Source organism: Bufo gargarizans, chromosome 10 (genome assembly GCF_014858855.1).
Source record: "Bufo gargarizans isolate SCDJY-AF-19 chromosome 10, ASM1485885v1, whole genome shotgun sequence".
Classification (NCBI taxonomy): domain Eukaryota; kingdom Metazoa; phylum Chordata; class Amphibia; order Anura; family Bufonidae; genus Bufo; species Bufo gargarizans.
This window is the reverse complement of record NC_058089.1, coordinates 7,981,649-8,007,861: the sequence shown is the minus strand read 5'-3', so window position 1 is coordinate 8,007,861 and position 26,213 is coordinate 7,981,649. Positions and strand designations below refer to the sequence as shown.

At 47.3% G+C, this 26,213-nt stretch overlaps 1 protein-coding gene across 1 annotated transcript in view; it reads left to right on the top strand.

The window, feature by feature from the left end:
- Positions 1 to 26,213, top strand: part of TTC17 (tetratricopeptide repeat domain 17) — a 67,531-nt gene that overhangs the window by 18,298 nt on the left and 23,020 nt on the right. Inside the window, exons 7-16 of the mRNA XM_044269948.1 lie at positions 229 to 394; positions 546 to 685; positions 771 to 931; positions 1,635 to 1,747; positions 4,157 to 4,294; positions 4,495 to 4,610; positions 13,225 to 13,393; positions 13,470 to 13,547; positions 14,252 to 14,476; positions 16,370 to 16,556. Of these exons, the coding sequence (XP_044125883.1) occupies positions 229 to 394; positions 546 to 685; positions 771 to 931; positions 1,635 to 1,747; positions 4,157 to 4,294; positions 4,495 to 4,610; positions 13,225 to 13,393; positions 13,470 to 13,547; positions 14,252 to 14,476; positions 16,370 to 16,556 (1,493 nt within the window). The remainder of the gene's footprint in view (positions 1 to 228; positions 395 to 545; positions 686 to 770; positions 932 to 1,634; positions 1,748 to 4,156; positions 4,295 to 4,494; positions 4,611 to 13,224; positions 13,394 to 13,469; positions 13,548 to 14,251; positions 14,477 to 16,369; positions 16,557 to 26,213) is intronic.

Below are 26,213 nucleotides of genomic sequence, written 5' to 3'. Positions count from 1 at the left end.
TCTGGAGATAGTTGTCGGGTCCCGACACCTATCTGACTATCCTAGCGATATGCCACCAATGTCTAAGATGAGACAACCCCTTTACGTGGGCAGATTTGTAGTTGGTGCCGGCACTGGCAGCTCTGAAAGCTATCTGAAACAGCGAAGGACTCCTATAAGTGGTGGTCAATGGTGGACGTCGCTTAGATGGCGTCCGCTTTATTTATGCTGATTGTCCCTACTCTACAGGCACAACAAAGATATTGCACTTCTGAACATTGCGAATGTCCTGCACCGAGCACATTTCTCGGCTGATGCTGCTATCCTGGTTCATGCTGCGCTCGATGTGTCTCCGGGGCTGGATGTGTCTACGGACTCCTTGGTCAGCCATTACACCCTGGGGAATATATATGCGGTGAGTATTTTAGGGTTGTTGTGACATCGGTGTCTCGTCCCATTTTTTTTTTTTCTTTACTTGAGTCCTTGTTGAAATAAACTTGCAATAAAAGCCGTCATCTGATAATCCAGAAACTAGCGGATAAACAATGAGACCGTCTTTGTTGTAGATGTTGGGAGAGTATAATCACTCTGTATTGTGCTATGACCGAGTCCTGGAAACTCGTCCTTTCTTCTATGAGGCTGACAAACGGAAGAAGGCCGTGTTGTGCCAGCAAAAGCTGGAGCAGAAGTTGGAGGCCCAGCACAGGTAAGTGTCTGCCCTGCTAGTATGGGGTCTGTGTATAAAGATTTGGGGGTGTTACGTTGTCTCGGCTTTATACATCTGTAACCAGGTCGCTCCAGAGGACTCTGAATGAGTTGAAGGAATATCAGAAGCAGCACGACCATTACCTGAGACAGCAGGAGGTTCTGGAGAAGCATAAGCTGATCCAGGAGGAGCAGATCCTCAGGAACATCATCCATGAGACACAAATGGCCAAGGAGGCTCAGCTAGGTAAAGCTGTAGAAAATATAAGAGATACATGACCTTGGTTGGCAGCCCTGGGGAAAAGCATTGTCCTTGGGTGGGAACAGCTCCTTGAAACTATAAATAACTGGAGAGAAAGAAGACGAGAAGGGCTGTGGCATGGCTGTCCTTCGGGGTGGAGGGGTTGAGGATTGGCTGTCCTTCGGAGTGGAGGGGTCGAGGATTGGCTGTCCTTCGGGGTGGAGGGGTCGAGGATTGGCTGTCCTTCGGGGTGGAGGGGTCGAGGATTGGCTGTCCTTCGGGGTGGAGGGGTCGAGGATTGGCTGTCCTTCGGGGTGGAGGGGTTGAGGATTGGCTGTCCTTCGGGGTGGAGGGGTTGAGGATTGGCTGTCCTTCGGCGTGGAGGGGTTGAGGATTGGCTGTCCTTCGGGGTGGAGGGGTTGAGGATTGGCTGTCCTGCCAGACGGAAGGCTTGGGGCTTGGATGCTCTGCATGGAAGGGACATTGCATACAATAGCTACACATATTAGATGAATGTTAGCTGAACCCCCCCCCCCACCTATCTTATCTGTAGGGGGGTACACTAACTCTAATCCATCATAGGGACAAATATATCCTGATAGAATCAAGAGGTAATAAAGATGGGCATGTATGGCCGTGTAACCTGGTATTTGGATGAATTGTCTCTCATTACTACGTTTAAAAATAAATTCTCTTCTGACTGTCTTAGGAAATCATCAGATTTGTCAAATCAGCAGCCGTAAGCACATTCTGCACTGCCCGTGGGACTTGCCAGTACGTTACTACCGAGGAGATATCTTTGAAAACGTGGAGCATGTGTTGGTAAGGCCTGGAGAACAATGGGTTTAACAAGGCAATAAATGTCACAGCTTTTCACTTGCTTTTCGTTTTGAACCCCCTGGACACATCATGACAAGGCGTACAGTTACGTCCAGGATGTTCGCACGGGCACAGCAGGAGAGAGCTAGGCCCCTGCTGCAATGATTGGGATCTGATCCTGGTTGTTTATCCTTTTAGATGCTGTAGTCAATAGTGACCACATCATCTAAGAAGCTGGACTCCCTCTGCCTGCCCATCGGCTCCCCACAACAAGATCATGGGGGTCCTGAAGGGCTTAACCACTTCTTTAACACTGTACAACTAGATACGTCAGCAGTAGGGGTTTTAAAAATGGAGCTCGGAGTGCAGACGGGCAATTTGATATATATTTTTTTCAATCAAGGAAGGAATACCCGCGCTGCCGCCAAGAGCCAATGTCGTTATAAATGGCTCTAATTATAATCCTGTCGCTGCTGGGTTCTACCCGGGTTATTGCCTATGTCCCGGTGTTAGTGTGTAAAAACTAAAAAGGTAGCTCTGAACCCGCACTGATAAAGATCGTGTAGTCCGCTAAAGTTATTTATTAGTCTCTCACAAGATTGAGCTGTCGCTGGTGAGAGTAGAGACGGGAATGTGAATGAAATTACAATAACTGCCTCAAAGGTGCGCAAGAAGGGCGATATTATATCGCATTCAATCAGTTGTATCTGCTTGTATCAGTTGTATCCGGTTGTATCTGCTTCCCCGCTGCCTCCGCAAGTGACTTCCAGGCTGCCGCGATGTAAATGTCGCAATAGGTCTTCAGCTTCCTACAACTCGCATGTGCGGCGCCGGCCGGCCGCTCGCACACGTGGGAGAGAGACGCGTTGTTGGATTTCCAGGGAGACTATTCTTCGGTGTGAGGTCACACACTGATTTCGAAACGCATTGGTAGCAATAGTGAACCTAGGAGGCATCCGTAATCTGCAGTGTGTGACGTCAGACTGAAGACTCGTCTCTCTGGAAATCAAACAACGCGGCTTTCTCCCGCACGGCGCCGCACATGTGAGTTGTAGGAAGCTGAAGACCTATTACGAGATTTACATTGCGGCAAGCTGGAAGTTACTTGCGGAGGTAGCGGGCAAGCAGATACAACCCGGCTTGGTTTGAATCGCCCCCATATTATCATTGAGGCTAGTATTGATTGAATGTGATATAATATCGCCCTTCTTGCGCACCTTTTGAGGCAGTTATTGTAATTTCATTCACATTCCCCTCTCTACTCTCACCAGCGACAGCTCAATCTTGTGAGAGACTAATAAATAAATTTAGCGGACTACACGATCTTTATCAGCGCGGGTTCAAAGCTCCCTTTTTTTAAAATATTTTTTTCCGTCTATTTAATTCCCCCCAATTTTTTTTCGAAAAGGGATTAAAAAGTCATACACACCAAAATATTATCAATAAAAACTACAGATTGCCCTGTAAAAAAAAATATAAGCCCTCGCACAGCTCCTTAGACAAAGTTATGGGGGGTCAGAATATGACAATGCAGATAAAAAGAAATGTAATTTTTTTTTAAAGTATTATAAAAACAAAAAACTATATAAATTTGGTATCGCTGTAATTGTACTGAACTGGAGAATTGAAGGGAGCAGATCAATTTTACCGCATTGGGAATGCAGTAAAAACGAAGGGGGTCATTTACTATCCATAAAGAAGGCCTATATTAGACATATTTTTGACGCAAATGTTTTTTGCGCTGCAATCTGTGACTTTTCCCCGCTCACGCCAGGGGGTTCACCCCCTGAACTTCATGGTGGCTGTCATGGCACTTACAGGTTGAATTTGGTGTTGGGTTCCCGTCTTACAGAGATCGCCTTGACGTGCGGCAGACGGGCTCAAATTATTTTGGACAAAATGATTTGCCAAGCATCTCTAATTTCTAAGCACAGATTTAGCAATATAATACATTTTTGTACTTTATTTGATTTGCAGAGAGCTGTTGCATTGTATGTTTTGTTCTAGGCTTAAAAAAGCTGTCGGGAAAGAGGATGGGTCGGCCGGCCCGTCTCATTTACCATTACCGTATCATTTCTATGCCTGTTTTAGGTGTAGAAAATGGTCTAAATGTAAGACAGCAAAGAAGCCATCTTGCATATTTAGATGGTGGTGGATACACCGAAATTTATAGAGAGGCCGGTGCCTGTACATAACTCCAGTGGATCCACCACCAGCTATAGGGGATATTAAGAATAGCACTTAATAAATGCCCCCCTAAACTCATAAAACTGTGGCAGACTTGCATTTATATATGGTGGATTATAAATAAATAAATGGTGGAATTAGAAGGTAGAATTTTTTTCTGCAAACAAAAACAAGTTTTAATTAAAAAATATAGTCCCTTGTAATATTATTATTTTTGCCTTCCAGTTTGGTGATGACACTTCCTCAGCACCGATGACCTCTGTCACTTTAGACCTCCAGGCAAATCAGAGTATTCTGCTGCATCGCCCCCCGGTGTCACGTTCTGCAATAACAGTTTGGGGTTTAGACGCAGCCGCGTTTCATGTAAGTTGCAGAACAGTAGTCCTGTTTTCTAGAGGGCGACTGTCAATAAAGCAAAGTATCATAAACGGATATTTGGTTCAAGAGGGCCTGTCACAAACTTCTGTAGCTCAGTTTTCCATTTTCTGCTCCAGCTGTGTTTGTTCTTTTTACTATTATTGGTTAAATTATATTTTCTGTGTTTTTACTATTGTTTTATTTAGCAAGAAACAGACCACCTATGGCCCAAGAAGGCAGACTGTGCCAAAACGTTCCCAGCTGTGCCTCCACCTGAAGAGCTTCCAAAATACCACCTACCTCCCGGGCAGCCTGGTCTCAGGTGAGTCTAGGTGATGGAGTGTGGTCTGTGTTCCTTATTTTATTATTCTTAAGGGACATGATCTTTAATCCTGGAGGAATCCAGCTCTGGATGCAGCATTACACCTTATCCCTTTGACATTTTCATTTAAGTCGACTCTCTGAGAAGAGAAAGGGACACTTTTCTCGCCCAGTTTCCTTGGGGGACACAGAAGACCTTGGGTATAGCTCATCTCCATAGGAGGCGTGACACTAAGTGAAAACTGTTAAGCCCCTCCTCCACAGCTATACCCTCAGCCTGGAGAGAGAGACTGCCAGTTTTTGCTTAGTGTCCAAGGAGGCAAGACACTCCCTGCTACTGCAGGGCTGTTTTTCTCCTGTTTGGTTTTTAGTTTTGATTTTTGCTTTTTTCTTTTTCTTCAGATCATCAGGGACAACAGAGACGCACTAGACCTCTCTGTTTCTCCCGGGGTCGAGCTGCGCCAGTGCCGGTCATCCGCACTGCTGCCTCCCCCACAGAAGGCAAGGTGGACCAGGGCAGCCCAGCTCCCCTGCATCCCGCCAGCGCAAGGGTCGCCCGCACGCCAAGTCCCTCTTCCAGCGTCCTGCCACTACGGTGCCAGTAGCTGAAGGGGCGACCCTGCTGGAACGGACCGAGGGTGAAGACGGCTGTGGTAAGAGAGAGGCTTCTCCAGCCCTACGTTCCCCTCATTCCCTCCCCGGTCTCCTGTGTGCTGGACCCCCATACTGGTCCCTGCTGGACCTAGGCTGGCCCCTGAGGTGTCGTTGGGAACAGCCATTTTTCTGGCTCCAGGGCTGTCTCTCATATCCAGCTGTTGCCCAATAATCATATAGCCCCACACCACCACCATACTGGTGACCGCGGGGCGACTATACACTGCCCCTTCATAGGGCATTGCACAGGGGTGAGCAATGGATTGCTGTGGAGGAATTCTGCTTTAGGACCGGAGACCCGCTCCTAGCTGCCTCTGACACAGGGGTTATGCCGGCCCTCCCCCTTACCGGTCGCAGATTCAGTACAGGGGGCCCGCGCTGACTGCCCTGTCCCTCCTCCACGGGCGCCTGGTCCGTTAGGGCAGGGGGTGCAGTGCTGGACTTCAGGGTCCCCCCCCCCCCCCCCCCCGCCCTCCTTACCGGTGTCTAGGGCCAAGGGCCCGCTCCAGAAGCTGCCGGACGCAAGGCCCTCACGGCCTGCATGTACTGAGCGCGATGCTCCAGCAGGCCCCGGCTGTCTGTTGAGGCTTCCGGTCGGCCGGGAGCCGCAAACTTTTGACCCAGGCTTCGGCCTGCTCGGCCGCAATCCGGCCCTTTGTCTCTGCAGGCCCGCGGGGTGGGCACCCGCGGCCGTTAGTGCATGCGTCAGCCGGCTCCCTCCCGGTCCCGGCCGGGTGCCGCAAACTTTTGACCCAGGCTTCGGCCTGCACGGCCGCAATCCGGCCCTTTGTCTCTGCCGGTCCGCGGGGTGGGCACCCGCGGCCGTTAGTGCATGCGTCAGCCGGCTCCCTCCCGGTCCCGGCCGACCGCCGGTACTCCCGGTCGGCCGGGCGCCGCGAAAATCTAGGCCCCGGCTTCACGGCCTACTAGGCCGCAAACTTCCAGCCTCGGTTGGAGGGGGCGGGAACTTCTCGCGGCGCGAATTCTTCCCGCCTGGAGGTCCCCCGCCCCCAGGGGATCGCAGCGCCGCCCCCTAGGCCGGATGTTTGTTAACCTGTTGGGTACCGGCCGCCAGGGGCCGGCTCCCATCTAGAGGACACCCTCTATGTTCTGGGCTTCCTGGTGGGCCTGTATGAGATTGTGCCCCTGTATGGTGGCCCCTTTTTTTGCCTCAGAGTGGCTGTGTTTTAAAAAAAAAAAAAAAAAAAAAGAATAATGAAGTTAATAAATAACGGAATGGTTGCGCAGGACGCTGCAGCCTGATGCAGTAGTGCTGGCCGCACGCTATGCCCCCCTTCCGTAGGCGGCATGTTGCGATCCTCGGCTGCGGTTCTGGCCAGCTACATGTTCCCCTTCTAGGCGGACCCTTGCCATCTCCCGGGATACGGCGCTGACCAAAGGCAGGCGCCCCGTCTATAGGCAGAACGTCGCCTCTCCTGTTACAGGTTGGCCATGTGCATCACTCTCACTGGATTTAATGCCGGACAGGTGCATGACCCCCTTCTGGGGCAGAAGAATTGCACTCTCACCGGATACGGTGCTGGCCATGTGCACGACCCCCCTCCTTGAGGAGCGCGGCACTCTCACTGGATTCCTGCCGGCCGTGTGTGTAACCCCCTTCCATGGCGGTACGCTGCACTCTCACTGGGTTCGCTGTCGGCCATGGGTATAAAACATGTGCACGTCCCCCTTCCATATGCGGAACACTGCACTCATTGGATTCACTGCCGGCCATGTGCACGTCCCCCTTCCATAAGCGGAACGCTGCACTCTCAATGGATTCGCTGCCGGCCTTGTGCATGACTCCCTTCCATAAGCGGTAGGCTGCACTCTCATTGGTTTCGCTGCCGGCCTTGAGCATGCCTCCTTCTCTCGGGCGGCATACATACTCTTCCTGGCTGGGGTTGTTCTCTCGCGGTAGGTTGCTGGCCACGTGCTTGACCCCCTTCCATGGCGGGGTGCTTGCACTCTCACCGGATCCGCTGCCAGCCATAGGCATGGCCCCCCCCCCCCCTTCCTTGGGCGGTGGACCGCACTCTCGCTGGCTTTGCTGCCGGCATGGGCATGCCTCCTCTCCTCAGGCGACATACATGCACCTTCACTGACGGTGTTTGTTCTTGCGCCAGTACGTTGCTGGCCATGTGCATGGCCCCGTCCGTGGCGGGGTGCTCGCGCTCTCCTGGGATGCGATGCTGCCATGTGCGGTTCATTGCACCCTCACCGAATACGTTGCTGGCCAGGAGCATGGCCCTCTAAACATGGGTGCGCTGCTTGCACTCCCTTTGGAAACGGTGCTGGCCTTGTGCATGACCACTTCTCATTCCGTGGGCGGTAATTTGCGCGCTCATGAGATTCGCGGCTGTCCTTCTATATGCTGTACTGGACGTTCCCCTTTCATTGGCGAACTACTCGTTGCACTCTCACAAAATTCGGTGTTGGGTGGATTATTGCACAATAATTTAATGCCAGGATAATCCTGTGCATGCCCTTCCCCCTTCACTAGGTCCTTTGGTGCGGGCCTTTGCACTCTTGCCGTCTGCAGAGTTTGCCAGGTGCCTTTCTCTCCCCTTTTCTGGGCGGACTGCTTGCGTTCCATAGCATGCCCCCTGTACTAGCCTTGTGCATAACTCCCTTTCGGGTTGCACTTTGCACTTCCATGGATACTGTGGGATGCTTGGCTGTGCGCTCTGTGTGTTGTTTGGGCCGTGTTTGCCTTCTCCTCCCGTGGGTGGGTTGGCCTTCTCGCTGCCTGCGGTTTGCTAGTACGTATGCCTCCCTTCCTCCTGCGACATACCTTTTTCTCTTGGGGTGAGGCTGCTTGTCGCTAGCTTTGCACACAAGGCAAGCTGGTGGCTCAGTGGTAATGCTGTTGCCCCATGTCCAGGTTGGCTTCCTCTCTGAGTTTGTCACTCCGAGGTGGCTTCTGCACCGGCCAGGCCTCAGAGGCTGTTTCGTCATTGCCCCCTCCCCTTCGGGGGTGAGCATGGTTGTTCACTTGGATGGTTCCGGTGTTACTTGTGGTCTCGTACCGTCTCCCTCGTTTTCGCTGGCAGTACTAGCTGTGTGCCTGTTTGCCAGGCCTATTGCGTTCTGTCCTCCCGCTGGGTGCAGATTGCCTTTCCATTCTGGGCATATGGTCCTGCTGGACTTACCTTTTCGGTAACTTGGGAGGACTACCCTTCGGTCACGGTTGTCCTTGACTTTCCCTCACCAGGACTGTAGAACTCCTTCCTGTGGTGGCTACGTCGACTTGGACTTTGGCCTGTCTTGTCCTGGCATCTGTCGGCTGCTGGGCGGACCCTTCCGGTTTCTTCCGTCTGTCCTTCTGCTCACCCACTCCGGTTGGATACGGGACTATGTTGTTCGGGGGCCGACGGGAGTTTTCTTCCGACCCTTGGGCCGTGTTACTGGTCTGCGCCTGATCACATTGGGTTTTTTTCCCGCTTGCCAGGCGATTCCTGCGAGCGCGCTAGTGTTCGCTCCCGACTGTGCTTCGTCCAGGTTCGGTTGTCGGACTTAGGGTTCTTGACTAGGTTTTGTGGTAAGTGGGGCATTCCCCCACTCTGCTTTTCTCTCCCTTGGTTCTGTCTTTCTCTAGTCCGGCCTGGCCCTGGGACTGGGGCTCTGTTACTGAAGTGTCAAGTGTCGGCGCTGTCCTTCCCCTTGCAGCGTTTTCTGGCCCTCCTGGGCCTGTCATGACCTTCTTCCACAGAGTGGCTCTTTGGTTCCTCTGTACCGTTCCCTGGTACCGCCCTGGGAACTACACACTGAGCTCTTGGCGCTCCCCTTCTTGCCGTTGTAGAAGTTCTCCCTACTCCTGCTGTCCTGTACAGTTGTGTTTTCTGTTGCCATCATGTCTGACGGGTGCCTGATGGGTGGCCCTTCGTGTTCTGTGCCCTCTGTCCTTTTCCAGGACGGGGCTGTTTCTCCATCCCGTCCCTTCCTTCTGAGGGTGGTATCTGCCTTCTTATCTACGAGGCTTTGGTCATCCCCTTCCCGTCTCCGGGAACGGGCGCTTCACCGCTTGGAGATTGTTTGGGTTTGCAGTTGTTACTTGGAGATCTCCGGCTCTTGTCGGCGTTCGGTCTCTTGTGTTTCCAGGATGTCCGCGCAAAGGGTTGACGGCCTCCAGGGTGGCTTTCCTTCGCTCTCTGTGTCTATTGCTGTGGTTACCGCACCAAGGGCAGGGTTCTGCTTTTGGTGTCACCGTTCATTTCACCAGAGCGGTCGGTGCCTCCTGGGCCGGAGGCATAAGGCTTCGGCCATGCTTTTGTGCAAGGCGGTCGCTGGTCTTCCTTGCGCACCTTACTGGGTTCTACAGGGTGCGCACTGGGGCTTGGGCGTCTGCTGCCCTGGGCCGCCTGGTCTGCAGGCGGCGGTTTCTTGATGCCTTCGGGTGCTTTGCCTTGGTGCTGTGGTCCCTCCCCTCTTGGACTGCTATTGAACGTCCCAAGGTCTTCTGTGTCCCCCAAGGAAATTGGGCGAGAAAACGAGATTTTTGTATAACTTACCAGTAAAATCTCTTTCTCGCTCTTTCCTTGGGGGACACAGCACCCACCCATTCTTTGTTTCCGAGTTGTTTTACCCGTTGGGTAGTTGGCTTGTTGGTTCCACTTTTGGACTTTGCCTTTTCTCACTACTTGGACACGCAACTGGCAGTCTCTCTCTCCAGGCTGAGGGTATAGCTGTGGAGGAGGGGCTTAACAGTTCTCACTTAGTGTCACGCCTCCTATGGAGATGAGCTATACCCAAGGTCTTCTGTGTCCCCCAAGGAAAGAGCGAGAAAGAGATTTTACTGGTAAGTTATACAAAAATCTCGTTTTTGCAGTCGCTCTGCACTCTCGCTTACTGAAAGGAGTCCCAACTGTGTGGAGGTACTCTATTACCACTAATGGATCAATAAATAACTTGTAGGGTACGGCCACTTTGGGTGGATACATTGCAGATTTTTCACAGTGCAGTTGTAGTCAGAAAATTGACAGTGTACAGAGGTCACAATAACGCCTGTGCAAGCGTCGGACGCCTGCACAGGCACTTTTACTATTTGAAAAAAAGACTGATGCTTATAAATACACCTATGCACGTGATGAGCGAACTACGTGCTGTGTAGTCTGTGGGAGCGAAGTTCCTGTATGTGGCCAGCAAAGGGTGCAGTGCGGCGGGAGATGGGATCTTTAGCGCGTTTTTCCCGGAAGCACATGTGCGGGTTATTCCTGCAGGCCGTGCCGCGGCTGGTTCCTGTCCACAAGTAGCTGCGCCTCTGATCCATGTTGGAAGTGAAGAGATGGCTGCCAGGTCCAAGTGATTGAGCGGTCACACATCCTTATTATGACCACATGCAATGTTATATAGGGAGTCTGCAGGCCATTATGTGTGCACATAGGGCATAGATGCCTGCTCTAGTGAGGCAACTTAAAGGGGGCCTTTAAACATGGAATGTGTATCACTAGAGCTTGGTTATAGTATTTTGTTAACAGTGGGGGTTTTGCTGGTAGAACCCTGAGAAATCACTAAAAATGTGGCTGTGTTGGTCGCAGGACTGAAAAAGGGGTGGGATGGAAGAGGTGGGTGGGTGGGTGTAAGGGGTTGTTATTGTAATAATATATTGTTTTTATGAAACTCAAATAAAAATTATCTGATTTAAAAAAAATAAATAAATGGGGCTGTGGTTCAGCTCTGCGACTTCTTCAAAGCTTTACCAAATGCTCTGGTTTGGGCATTATGTCTAATACTGAACCGTATACTAACCAGAAAGTGCAGCAGCCTGCTTTCTCAACATTTGTAGGGTACCAATGACTGAACCCCATTGATCCCACATTTATTTAGTAATTTATTCATATAGCGCTTACATATTCCGCAGTGCTGTACAGACATTGCTGTCTCTCACATCACTGCTTGTTCCCATTGGGGATCTCAATTTTTGAGTGTTGGGCACCTGGAGTACCCAGAGGAAACCCACGCAAATACGTGGGGTAATATCATGCTTGCCAACTCTCCTGGAACGTCCTAGAAGCTCCATAAAACAGAGAAGACTTCCCAGATTCACAGATGATTTGGCAAATCTCCCAGTGGCAGGGAGGTCTCCCAGCACCTCCCAGTGAACTACCCTAATGGTGTGTGGCACTATCCCTGTGCATGGCTCTGTTATGGCGGCATTGTTGGGGAAGCCCTGTGCATGGCATTGTTGGGGATGCCCTGTGCATGGCATTGTTGGGGAAGCCCTGTGCATGGTGGAACTGTTATGGCAGCCCTTGTCTTAAAGGGGTTCAGCTTCTGATTGGCGGGGGTCCGACACCTGGGACCCCCGCCGATCACCTTTTTGAGAAGGCAGCTCCGCGGCCTTCTCACTGTTTACCGCCGGCCCACTGACGTCGCGACTAGTATCAACTAGCGTGGGCGGGGCTAAGCTCCATTCAAGTGAACAGAGCTTAGCCCCGCCCACGCTAGTTGATACTAGTCGTGAGGTCACTGGGCCGGCGGTAAACAGTGAGAAGGCCGCGGCGCTGCCTTCTCAAAAAGGTGATCGGCGGGGGTCCCGGGTGTCGGACCCCCGCCAATCAGAAGCTGGTGATCCAGAGGATAGATCATCAGTTAAAACAAAGTGCAGAACCCCTTTAAGTTATAGAGAAGACAAGTAACTGTTTCCCTACATAAATAGCATACTCTTAATGTTATGTGGACATATGTATCATATATATAATATATATATGAATTACTGCAACTTTCGTACTCTGCTTCGGCTAAAAATACTCCTTAAAAGAGGAGTATTTTTACTCTTCCAGAAAAAATGTAGTGCGGCCTCTGATAGTGTACACAATAGCAACAGAGGGGATGAGATTTCCATGATGGAATAAGCACATCACATGCGGCTGGTAAATCCACGGCACATCAATTTACGCTGCTGATTTATGCAGCAGGTTTCACCCCTTGCAAAGCTGAGGCTGAAATCTGCAGCAGAATCTCGGCAAACGCGATTACGCTTTTTATTCCACATTTGATGCAGAATTTACTGCTTCAGAATTCTGGCAGATAACGGTACATATTTTCCTCTCCAGAAAATCTACACTCTCCATCCCCTTAAAACGAAGCATGCATGGTCTCTGACAATCCAGGGGAAGTGTAGTATAACCCATCTATTGAAGTCAAAGGGCGGCTTGTGCCTTGTCGGACAGAGCTGACATTTGCTGTGTACCTGAAGAGCTCCCAGCACATATGTCAAATGTGTCCATCGGCCCTCATTTACCCAACAGAGGCCAAAAAAGTGTCTTTATGACCACAGTCAGGCTGGTATATGTGGGTATACCTCTTTTAACATGGGCGCCTGTGGATGATGGAGGACACTGCAATACACAGCTTGGAAGCTCCCTTATCTGACTTGTGGAAAAGGATTTAAATGCATCAATACTAAAGAGTCTGTGATTTTTTGGGATGTGTTTTTAGATTTTGTCTCACTTCAGCAAATGGAATTTATCTTGTAAGTAAAGTGAATACAAGCCACATACTAATGTATTGTGATTGTCCATATTGCTTCCTTTGCTGGCTGGATTCATTTTTCCATCCCATTATACACTGCTTGTTTCTATGGTTACAGACCACCCTGAAATCCAGCAGCTGTGGTCGTGCTTCACAATTAAAGGAAAAAGCACCGACCCTCTGGTGGCCGGGACTGTGGGAGTGCGCATGGGACGGCGCTTTATCTTATAGTGTGCAAGCACGGCCACTGCTGCCGGATTGCAGGGTGGTCGTAACCATGGAAACGAGCAGAGTCTAGTGATGAAAAAATGATTTAAGCCAGCAAAGGAGGCAATCTGATTAATAATAATAATACATTAGTAAGTGCCTTGTATTAACTTTGCCTGATAAATGCCATTTGCCGAAGTAAGACGACCCCTTTAAGTGTAATACATGTCATGGATGCGTGAAGCCCTGAAGTTTTTGTCTTTGTATCCCCCATCTTCTAGTGTCAGCCCAGCTGTCTTGAAGCAAATAGATGCAGGAAGCGACCAGCTCACTCCAGACTGCACGTCCGTTCCGGAAATGCGCAAAAACGAGACTCTGCAGAGGCTGCTAATGGAGGTGGAAGGGCGGCTGGACCTGCAGCAGCTGAAACCAGACAGACATGCACAGCAGGTATATAGATAGGTCTCGCTGCTGTATACAGGACCACTCGCCATACAGTGTCTCAGTCATCTGTGTTTTCCTCCAGGCCCTGCAGTCTCTCATCAATAACCTCAGCGTATCTGAAGATGAACTGAAGCTTTCTTTATATCACTCTCTTGCTCAGGTCTGTAAGATCCCGACCTCCTGCACGTTTAGTGGTAAAGGTGCATTTATGAATCTGGGAAAAACGTGTTTTTATAAAGACTTATTCGGGTAACGAGGTAAAGGGGCTTTCTGCATTTTCCCTTGGATAGGCTGTCTGTGTATGACCGCTGATCAGCAAAGGGCAGTGGCACGTCCACTATAGTACCCTGCATAGTAGAGTCCAAACGAGTGCGACTGTGCCTGGTACCGTAGCTCAGCGCCATTCACTTGTAAGAGCAACCACCCAAGAATGGACCTCACTGTGCCATTTATTTATTTCATGTTGCTAATGGGTCGCCGACCTGTTAGCAGCGCTGTACGTCAGCAGTGCTTGTCCCCAGTGGGGTTCACAGTCACACGCTAGGGCCAGTTTTCTATCCGGGTTATGTACACTAAGGCAAATTCATAGGAAGCAGCATGGTTTTGGTGTGGGAGAGGAAACCAGACTGTGGTGCCCAGCAGGAGCCCCTGCCCTTTGGTTCTGCTGATCGCCGGGGGTCCTTCCATCAGCTTAAAATCCCTAAAACCCCTTCTGTGATGCTCCACACTGTTTACGTGGACAGGGATTCAGGTAGCGTTCTGGTCATTGGTAAAAATAATCCAGGCTTAACAACAAGGTTCAGTGTTTCTGTTACCCGATGCATGACATAAGGAACCTGGTTTAATGGGTCTCTTCTCTTTTAGCCAGCGGGGCCTGTGTGGTCCGTCCTGAATGAGGTCGCTCTGTACTGGCGAGCCGTAGGAAACTGTACACAAGCCATCGCCTGCCTGCGCAGAGCACTGAACCTGGCTCCAGCTCAACACCAACATATTCCACTGGTGAACCTGGCCAACTTACTAATGCACCATGGGCTTCACCTGGACGCCAGTAAATTATTGGTACAAGCAAGGACCTTAGATCGCTCTGAGGTGAGTAAAGATGGATGGACAGCAATTTGTTGCAACTTTCTCATTCATCTAAATGGGGCTTGCAGAAATAACCCCATATGAACAGATCTGAAATCTCTGCAACAAATCTGACTTGTCGGAACTCGCCCTAAGGCCATGTTCACACAGTGGATTTTGGTGTGTTTTCTGCATCAAAATCCACAAGGAAAACACTCTCAATCCTCTTGTTGTTGTTCATATGGAACCATTTTTTTCCCTGTACATGGAATGGAAATCTGTGTCAGATATATAGCAACATGTTCATTCTTGGTGCAGACTCCACATCAAAATCCACACAAAGTTTAGAAGTGATGCGGATATCGCACTTATAAAACCGCATGTACATGCCTAAATCCTATGGGACTGGACTTGGCTCAGGAAAGATGGCCGCCCCTATGATCATGTACACAAAATAGATTAGAATAAAATCTTCAATCCAAAAACACAAACCGATTAGAAAAAAGAATTCGTGTCAATACCTTGTTTTAAAAGGGAACCTGTCAGCGCTGGTTTTCTCAGGCGTACTGAGAATATAACATTGATTCTGCCAGGTTCTGCTCCTGCAAGTGTCCGGGAGGCGGAGCTTCACTCGGAAGCCTCTGCTGTGTGCACTGAACTGCTTCATAGCCCCTCTCCTCTGCTGAGTGACAGATGTAGTAGTCTTCTTCTGGTTGGATGCCAGGATTGTCACTCTACTGCAGTCATGGCCAACCTGAGGCTCTCCAGCTGCTGCAAAACTACAACTCCCAGCATGCTTAGACTGACTACAGCTATCAGCCTGCAGCAGGGCATGGTGGGAGTTGTAGTTTTACAACAGCTGGAGAGCCGCAGGTTGGCCATGCCTGCTCTATTGTGTGGGTCAGTACTGTTACAGCAGATTAGGTCTTTCTTTTTTTTTTCTTTCACTAATTTGTCACCATAGGAGAGTGAGTGTGTGTGTGTGTGTGTGTGTGTGTGTGTGTATATATATGTACACACTATTCGTTTTTTGTCACCATGTCCTGAGCACCATATGTTTCTTTTTCCATTAGTGGAGTGTGTGGGTTTGTTTTTGTGGGACGAGTTGACTTAATACATCCTTTTTTTTTTTTTTTTCTTTTTTAAATCTTAATTTTATTCTTTTAATATCATAATAATATCTTCATTTAATTTTTTTGGGGGCGAAATGACAAAAAAACTGCTATTCTGGCGTTTTATGTCTATGGCAACCACTGTGGGCTTAGATAACAAGGTAACTGTACATTTTGGGTCGTTACAAACCATCAATACCAATCATGGTGCCATATTTTGTGTTAATAACTTTTTAAAGCATTTAAAAAAAAATATATATAAAAAAATTTTTGTTTTGTAATATCTTTTTTTTTTTTTTTTTTTTTTTTTTTTTTTTTTTCCTTCTTAGCGTTTTTAGTTTAGTCCTGCTTGGGGGGACTTGGACTGCTATCAGCCTGATCACTGGCAGGCTATCCAGGCCTAATGGGTGCACTAAGATGACAGACTTTGATATTATTAGGCCCCCGAATACCATGATTTATTGGGCCTTGTGCACACGGCCGTGTCCATATTTCAGTCCGAAAGAAACGGATATGCAACATATGGATAGTATTTGCGTGCTTTTTGCACTTTTCTCACTCCCATCATTAGAAAGGGCTGTTCTCATCCGCAAATACCGACAAGAATAGGACCCGCGCCGCAATTTGCAGATTGGGTGCACGGATCTTCCACATAGAAATGCATGGGCCCAAAAAAAATAAAACGTACAGCACCCTGAAGCTAATATGGCCGTGTGCATGAGGCCTTACAGAGATGCTGGATTAGACATCTGCTGACTGTATATATGTCTGTACATAGAACTAATGCAGTATATTCTGTTTCCAGCCTCTGACGTTGCTGAGCCTGGGCAACGCGTATCTGGCGCTCAAGAACCTGTCTGCCGCTCTACGAGTCTTCCGTGATGCTCTGGATCTCAACAGAGGATGCCCAGAGTGCACAGACAGCCTGCAAATGATCCGGTGCCTGCAGCTGTACCCACTCCTGTACAATGCCACCTCCTCCGCGTGCAGCGGTAAGCAAACAGCCGCGCATCCGCTCACAGATGCGCTAAACCTATAACGTTTCATTTGCTGTTGATTCTCACTGGTGAATGCGAATAAATGCTTCAAAAACCAATTACTACTTGTTCATGACTTCATAGGTTTCGGTAGTTCTTAGGGAGGGGGCGCTGTGTAGTACATCAGGGTCGTCAGCTGCTGTATTCTCATAAAGGAGCATTCCCACCTGTGCATTTATGGGCTACTCCATATGTCTTATCCCAAGAATGGTCCCCCAACTCCACCGTGCATGCGCAGTCCTCTCCATTCACTTCTATGCACGCTCACTCGGCTCCTTTCAGAACCCCTATAGAAGTGAATGGAGAGAGCTGTGCATCCTCTCCATTCACAGCGGGGTGAAATGGGACCCCATTCTGAAGTTAGGGGCCTGTCCTATGGGACCTGCTTCTATCATTCAAAACAGGGATGGCCAACCTGCGGCCCTCCAGTTGTTGCAAAACTGACTTCTAGTATGTCTGGACAGCCTACAGCTATGAGGGCATGCTGGGAGTTGTAGTTTTGCAACAGCTGGAGGGCAGCAGGTTGGGCTTCCCTGATTCAAAACATACACAGTGGGCTCCCTCTTGTGGTGGCTGCAGAGAACTGGTGTTTAAATGTTTCTTCAAGAGAAGGAAAATGCAGTCACAGCGATGTGATTTTACTGCAACCATCATAAAGGAGGTGCTGCTGCTGGTCACATGTTTTCCATGCTGTAGGTAGTATTAAAGGGGTTTCCGCCTCAACGTTTGTGGCATATTGCTAGGATATGTGAGATAGGTGTGAGACATGCTTCTATCTCCAGAGTGGTTCCCCAGAAGCAAATGAAAGCGCCCTGCGCACGCGCTGCCCCCCTCCACATTGTGAAAATGGTCCATAGCCGTGAATAGAGAGGATGCCGCGCATGCGCAGTTTCTTTCTCCTTCACTTCAGGTGCCCCGTTCTGGAGATGGCGGCAAATCTCAGAGGTGGGACCAGCACCTATGTGACGTCCTGGTATTATAGCAGTGATGTAAGGCACTCACTCGTCTGGGATCATGTGGATATATAATCACAATACGAATTAAAACACTATTAACAAACAATAAAAATGCTAAAATCAATTGTGGTATCCTGATTAAAATAAAATCAGACTCTGCGCACAAATACAAAAGTGGCTACTAAAAGGATGGAAATCCAATTAAAATGACACACACTTGTAGCTTCTAAGAGGTCTGTGCAAAGTATATTCGGAACTTGCTGCAAAATTATCTTCACGTGTCTTAGGATTCCTATGCGTAGGGAGTCCCCACTTAGATGCGGTTAGTCACGCTTAATTTTAATCAGGATAACATTGGTTTGATCCAACTGGTATACCACAATTTATTGTAGCATTTTTATTGTTTGTGTTTTAATTCGTATTGCGATTATATCAAATATGTATCCACTAGGGCTGCACGATATGGGAATTTTGTGCGATTGCGATTAGGGCCCTAAAAATTGCGATAACGATATGCGATGCGATATTTTAAGGGAATTGTGCTAGAGGTCTATTTGCTTGGATTTTCCCATATGAACCGCTGACGCGGCTGGGTATGACATAGTTATGGGGGATCTGTGGATGATACACTGTTGTGGGGGATCTGTGGAGGGCGCTGTGTTGTAGGGGATCTGTGGATGGCGCTGTGTTGTGGGGGATCTGTGGATGGCGCTGTGTTGTAGGGGATCTGTGGATGGCGCTGTGTTGTGGGGGATCTGTGGAGGGCGCTGTGTTGTGGGGGATCTGTGGAGGGCGCTGTGTTGTGGGGGATCTGTGGATGGCGCTGTGTTGTAGGGGATCTGTGGATGGCGCTGTGTTGTGGGGGATCTGTGGATGGCGCTGTGTTGTGGGGGATCTGTGGAGGGCGCTGTGTTGTGGGGGATCTGTGGAGGGCGCTGTGTTGTGGGGGATCTGTGCTATGACACACTGTTATGGGGGATCTGTGCTATGACACACATATAGCATCTTATGCTGGTCCCCCTCATGGCCCTATGTGTCCCCTCGTGTCCTGAACTGCGCACATAACTGGCTTTGCGTGTAAAGTATTTTACTACTGTGTGAAACGCTCTCTCTCCTATTGATAACAGGTCCGGCCTCTGTACTCACTGTCACGATGAATGCACTGCAGCGAGCGGGCCGGCCGGCGCGTGACTGACATCACTAAGTAACGCTCCTCCCACTTCGGGAAGCAGGAGCGTTACTAAGTGACGTCAGTCACGCGCCGGCCCGCTCGCTGCAGTGCATTCATAGTGACAGTGAGTACAGAGGCCGGCCATGTTATCAATAGGAGAGAGATTGTTTCACACACTAGTAAAATACTTTACACGCAAAGCCAGTTATGTGCGCGGGGCCCCTTTATATATAATCGCTGCATTTTCGGGTCGGCCAAATCGCCATATCGCATTTGCCGATTATCGCGATTCGATTATTTTTTTCGATTTATCGTGCAGCCCTAGTATCCACATGAGCCCAGATGAGTGAGTGCCTTACATCATTACTATAATACCAATTAATATCCAAATCTCAGACAGGGTGGGTCTATTTGTATAGTGCGCCTTAACCGTGTCGATCAACAGGAGAGCCACCTTAATCCATTCTTTTACATTACCTACAGTGGATATAAAAAGTCTACACACCCCTGTTGAAATGTCAGGTTTCTGTGATGTAAAAAATGAGACAAAGATAAATAATTTCAGAACTTTTTCCACCTTTTAATGTGACCTATAAACTGTACAACTCAATGGAAAACAAACTGAAATCTTTTAGGTGAAGGGAAGAAAAAATATAAAAATAGAATAATATGGTTGCATAAGTGTGCACACCCTTAAACTAATACTTTGTTGAAGCCCCTTTTGATTTTATTACAGCACTCAGTCTTTTTGGGGTAGGAGTCTATCAGCATGGCACATTTAGACTCTTCTTGGCAAAAACACTCCAAATCTGTCAGATTGCGAGGGCATCTCCTGGGCACAGCCCTCTTCAGATCACCTCACAGACTGCGAGGGCATCTCCTGGGCACTGCCCTCTTCAGATCACTTCACAGACTGCAATGGCATCTCCTGGGCACTGCCCTCTTCAGATCACCCCACGGATTTTCTATCGGATTCGGGTCTGGGCTCTGGCTGGGCCATTCCAAAACTCTAATCTTCTTCTGGTGAAGCCATTCCTTGGTGATTTGGATGTATGCTTTGGGTCGTTGTCATGCTGAAAGATGAAGTTCCTCTTCATGTCCAGCTTTCTAGCAGAAGCCTGAAGGTTTTGGGCCAATATTGACTGGTATTTGGAACTATTCATAATTCCCTGTAGCTTAACTAAGGCCCCAGTTCCAGCTGAAGAAGAGCAGCCCCTTGGCATGATGCTGCCACCACCATGCGTCACTGTGGGGATGGGGTTCTTCTGGTGATGGGCAGGGTTGTTTTTGGGCCAAACATATCTTTTGGAATTATGGCCAAAAAGTTCAACCTTGGTTTCATTAGACCATAACCCCTTTTCCCACATGCTTTTGGGAGACTTGAGATGTGTTTTTGCAAAATGTAGCCTGGCTTGGAAGGTTTTCTTGGTAAGAAAAGGCTTTCGTCTTGCCGCTCTACCCCATAGCCCAGACATATGAAGACTACGGGAGATTGTTGTCACATGGACCACACAGCCAGGACTTGCCAGATATTCCTGTAATGTTGCTGTCGGCCTCTTGGTCGCCTCCCAGACCAGTTTTCTTCTCTTCTTTTCATCAGTTTTGGAGGGGCGTCCAGTTCTTGGTGATGTCACTGTTGTGCCATATTATCTCCACTTGATGATGACGGTCTCCACTGTGTTCCATGGTAGATCTAATGCCTTGGACATTCTTTTGTCCCCTTCTCCTGACTGACACCTTCTAACAATGAGATCCCTCTGATGCTTTGGAAGCTCTCTGTGGACCGTGGCTTCTGCTGTGGGATGCGACTAAGAACACTTCAGGAAAGACCAACTAGAGCAGCTGAGCTTTATTTGGGGTTAATCAGAGGCCCTTTACATGATGGCCGGTGTCTGCTGACTCCTATGTAACAGGATTGTGGATGTGATTGCTTAATTCTGAACACAGCTACATCCCCAGTTATAAGAGGGTGTGCACACTTATGCAACCACATTATTATTATTTATTTTTTTCTTCCCTCAACTTAAAAGATTCAGTTTGTTTTTCCATTGAGTTGTACAGTTTATAGGTCACATTAAGGCTACATTCACACGTCAGTATTTTTCTATAATCCGAATTTCGGTCCGTTTTTTGCGGATCCGTTGTTCCTGAAAATGTTTCCGTATGTCATCCGATTTTTGCGGATCCGCAAAAAACGGAAACATGTATACATTTCAATAATCAAATAAAGTTGTTTGGATTTCTTTGGGAAAAAAAAATAAAAAATATTTGCTATGTGTTTCCAGGAACGGATTCCGCAAAAAACGGAAGACATACGGAATGACATCCGAATGTCTTCCGTTTTTTGCGGAACCATTGACTTTGCATTGTACCAGGATCCGATTTTTCAGGACATGCGGAACGGAACAACGGAAACGGACAGCACACATTGTGCTGTCCGATTTTTTCCAGGACCCATTGAAAATGAATGGGTCCTGATCTGGTCCTGATCTGTTCCGCAAAAAACGGAACAGATCAGGAAAGAAAAAACGGACGTGTGAATGGACCCTAAAGGTGGAAAAAGTTCTGAAATTATTTATCTTTGTCTCATTTTTTTACATCACAGAAACCTGACATTTTAACAGGGGTGTGTAGACTTTATAGATCCACTGTATGTGACCTACTGGTGATATGCAACATGTGTAAAAGCGGGAAAACCCCTTTAAATGTCGGTCGCACAAATTGACGAATATGCAACGGACAGGCCAGGCTGCAAAAGTGAGAACTGCTGTTTCTTTGGGCATATAGAAAGGGGGTGTTGAGGTGAGACCGCCCCTTTAAAGTCAGCGGTGGTCCTTGCACCCTCACAGTAGTGTGTCAGTGCTTTGTGTTGTGTGCACGGACTGACGGCGTTCTGTATGGCTGCCGTATCCATGTAACCGGGATAGAAACGCGCAAGGTATGCCTTAGTGTGAACGGTGGTCGTACCATTAAAGGGGTCAGCCACCTCCAAATGTCAGAAATGGTACAAACTAATGTGTAATGACTAATGAGACTCTAAAACGGGCGCTCCTCTCTTCCGAGAAGTGACCACCTCTCCTGCTGCGTCCTCTTCTGTGCCGGCACTGAAAGCAGTCAGCGCATGCGCCTATACAGGCAGTGTAGTCTTCTGTACCTGCTCATGCGCTGAACATTTCGCCTCAGGTGATGAGTAGGTCTGTTTGGTAAATCGAGTGACCTCGGCCATTTTGTTATAACGGTGTCGTGCTGTTCCCGTGTTATTCCTCCTAGAAATTGTGAAAACTTTGACAATTGGGTAGGAATCATCAATAAATCATGTATTTATTCTTAAATACTTAGGAGAATAGAAGAGCAGCCGCGCAGTTAGAGTAACGAGAAAAGAATCTCCAGAATTGACTTATTAAGAGGAATGTGGTTGTGAGAAGAGACGAGGGCTCCTCTTTTGTCACAGGTCAGGTCTCTTAGGCTGAGTTCATACGGGCGTGGCGGATTTGTTCAGGATGCGTCCCGGGTGCAATGCGTTTTGCACGCGCGTGATAAAAACCTGAATGTGGTACCCAGACCCGAACTTCTTCACTGAAGTTCAGGTTTGGGTTCGGTGTTGTGTAGATGTAATTATTGTGCCTTATAACATGGTTATAAGGGGAAATAATAGCATTCTGAATACAGAATGCTTAGTAGAAGGTCAATTGAGGGTTAAAAAATTAACTCCTCCTCCTCCTCCTCCTCCTCCTCCTCCTCTTGATCACGTAGCTGCTGGTCTCCTGTTCTTTCTTTAGGACCTGTCAAAAGACCTGTGGTGACGTCACTGAGATCATCACATGGTCCACCACGGTGATGGACCATGTGATTGTACCATGTGATGTGACGTCACCACAGGTCCTTTAGCCGGCAGCTCATGATTAAAGAAGAGATCAGCAACTATGCGATCAAGAGGAGGAGGTGAGTAAATTATTATTTAATTTTTTAACCCTCAATTGACCTTCTACTAAGCATTCTGTATTAAAGAATGCTATTATTTTCCCTTATAACCATGTTATAAGGGAAAATAATACAGTGAATAGACTTTCATCTTAGCAACCATGCGTGAAAATCGCACCGCATCCGCACTTGCTTCACTTCTATGGGGCCTGCGTTGCGTGATAAACGCACTATATAGAGCGTGCTGCGATTTTCACGAAATGCATAAGTGATGCTTGAAAATCGCCGCTCGTGTGCACAGCCCCATAGAAATGAATGGGTCAGGATTCAGTGCGGGTGCAATGCGTTCACCTCACGCATCGCACTGGCGTGGAAATCTCGCGCGTGTGAACTCAGCCTTAACCTGTCCCTTTCAGTCGATACATGTTTCCCACTGGAAATAACAATTCTGGAGAATCTTTCTTTCGACATTGGTGCTTTGCCGTTCATTTTGTTATTCCTCCTGGAAATGTATGACTCTTGGCAACTGGGCATTGCTATCCCCCTTGTCTGTAGGGTGTCTCTTTATACAATTTAACACTGTCGGCGCTAATTGGGCGTTGTCGGACTGTGCACTTACACACCATATTGACAGGGAGAAAGGTAACATCCAGTTGTCCATACTTTTCCAAGAGGAATAACAGAGGGCTGGCAATATAAGCTGCTCCAGAATGGGGAATACAAGTATTTAATAAATCGGACATTGCCAGGAAAAGGTCCTCTTAAAGTGAATCAGGCTGAGATGCGATACCAGACACAGCCACATTGACGTGAGGGGCGCCGTTTGGCAGACAATTTTGAGAATTACTGTCTGGATATTTCTGTTGCACCAACGCTTCTATACCTCTGTATTGAAATATGCAACCTGGCTGGTCACTGTGGCTGACTGTGTGAGACTACAAGTCCCAGCATGGCGTACGGCAAGAGAGCCGTGGGACGTGTGGTTGCTGAGCTGCGGTGTCGTTTCCATTGTCCTCTCTGCGCTCTCCTTCACCGCCATCCCCTCCCTCCCTCTCCGGCTCGTGATCTCTGCTGGAGACAGCGCTATCTGAGGCCGTTATTAATATTCGGGGCACGGCGGCCTCTCTATATGTAGCAGCAGAGCACCGTGTGTGAGAGGCATCAGTAATCACATCTTCTAGTCTCTCTTATCTGCACGCGGGGCTGGAGAGTTAAATTTAGCTCAGTGTTTGGGCCCCGAGAGCGGAGGGAAGTCACTTCTGCTTCCACGTCACAAATTGAGCCGCAGCCAGTGACAGAAGGGGAAAGGAGCGGCACAGGGGAGCCGCAGCCGTCGCATCGAAAATAAGCAGAACCCCTTTAATTATTGAGCAGGCTATTTAGAGCTCAGCTCCCCGTGTGCTGCACGATGTACGTCGTATGCACCCGTCCCCACCCCTACGTGATGGCCTGATAGGTGCTCAGTCGTCACAGAGCCAAGCGTGTCACAGCCGGGAAATGGCACCGAAAGGGTCAACCCAGGGGGCAACTGAGGACGCAGAATGCTGTATGGCCAAGTGTTACAATCTGTATCTTATAATACCACCAAATACATCTGAAAATGCTCCAATCTGTTCATATTAGTTATACTAGTTATATTCCTGTACATAGGAGCAGTATTATAGTAGTTATATTCCTGTACATAGGAGGCAGTATTATAGTAGTTATATTCCTGTACATAGGAGCAGTATTATAGTAGTTATATTCTTGTACATAGGAGCAGTATTATAGTAGTTATATTCCTGTACATAGGAGGCAGTATTATAGTAGTTATATTCTTGTACAAAGGAGGCAGTATTATAGTAGTTATATTCTTGCACATAGGAGCAGTATTATAGTAGTTATATTCTTGTACATAGGAGCAGTATTATAGTAGTTATATTCTTGTACATAGGAGGCAGTAATATAGTAGTTATATTCTTGTACATAGGAGGCAGTATTATAGTAGTTATATTCTTGTACATAGGAGCAGTATTATAGTAGTTATATTCTTGTACATAGGAGCAGTATTATAGTAGTTATATTCTTGTACATAGGAGGCAGTATTATAGTAGTTATATTCTTGTACATAGGAGCAGTATTATAGTAGTTATATTCTTGTACATAGGAGCAGTATTATAGTAGTTATATTCTTGTACATAGGAGCAGTATTATAGTAGTTATATTCTTGTACATAGGAGCAGTATTATAGTAGTTATATTCTTGTACATAGGAGCAGTATTATAGTAGTTATATTCTTGTACATAGGAGCAGTATTATAGTAGTTATATTCTTGTACATAGGAGCAGTATTATAGTAGTTATATTCTTGTACATAGGAGCAGTATTATAGTAGTTATATTCTTGTACATAGGAGCAGTATTATAGTAGTTATATTCTTGTACATAGGAGCAGTATTATAGTAGTTATATTCTTGTACATAGGAGCAGTATTATAGTAGTTATATTCTTGTACATAGGAGCAGTATTATAGTAGTTATATTCTTGTACATAGGAGCAGTATTATAGTAGTTATATTCTTGTACATAGGAGCAGTATTATAGTAGTTATATTCCTTGTACATAGGAGGCAGTATTATAGTAGTTATATTCTTGTACATAGGAGCAGTATTATAGTAGTTATATTCTTGTACATAGGAGCAGTATTATAGTAGTTATATTCTTGTACATAGGAGGCAGTATTATAGTAGTTATATTCTTGTACATAGGAGGCAGTATTATAGTAGTTATATTCTTGTACATAGGAGCAGTATTATAGTAGTTATATTCTTGTACATAGGAGCAGTATTATAGTAGTTATATTCTTGTACATAGGAGGCAGTATTATAGTAGTTATATTCTTGTACATAGGAGCAGTATTATAGTAGTTATATTCTTGTACATAGGAGGCAGTATTATAGTAGTTATATTCTTGTACATAGGAGCAGTATTATAGTAGTTATATTCTTGTACATAGGAGCAGTATTATAGTAGTTATATTCTTGTACATAGGAGCAGTATTATAGTAGTTATATTCTTGTACATAGGAGCAGTATTATAGTAGTTATATTCTTGTACATAGGAGCAGTATTATAGTAGTTATATTCTTGTACATAGGAGCAGTATTATAGTAGTTATATTCTTGTACATAGGAGCAGTATTATAGTAGTTATTTCTTGTACATAGGAGCAGTATTATAGTAGTTATATTCTTGTACATAGGAGCAGTATTATAGTAGTTATATTCTTGTACATAGGAGCAGTATTATAGTAGTTATATTCTTGTACATAGGAGGCAGTATTATAGTAGTTATATTCTTGTACATAGGAGCAGTATTATAGTAGTTATATTCTTGTACATAGGAGGCAGTATTATAGTAGTTATATTCTTGTACATAGGAGCAGTATTATAGTAGTTATATTCTTGTACATAGGAGCAGTATTATAGTAGTTATATTCTTGTACATAGGAGCAGTATTATAGTAGTTATATTCTTGTACATAGGAGCAGTATTATAGTAGTTATATTCTTGTACATAGGAGCAGTATTA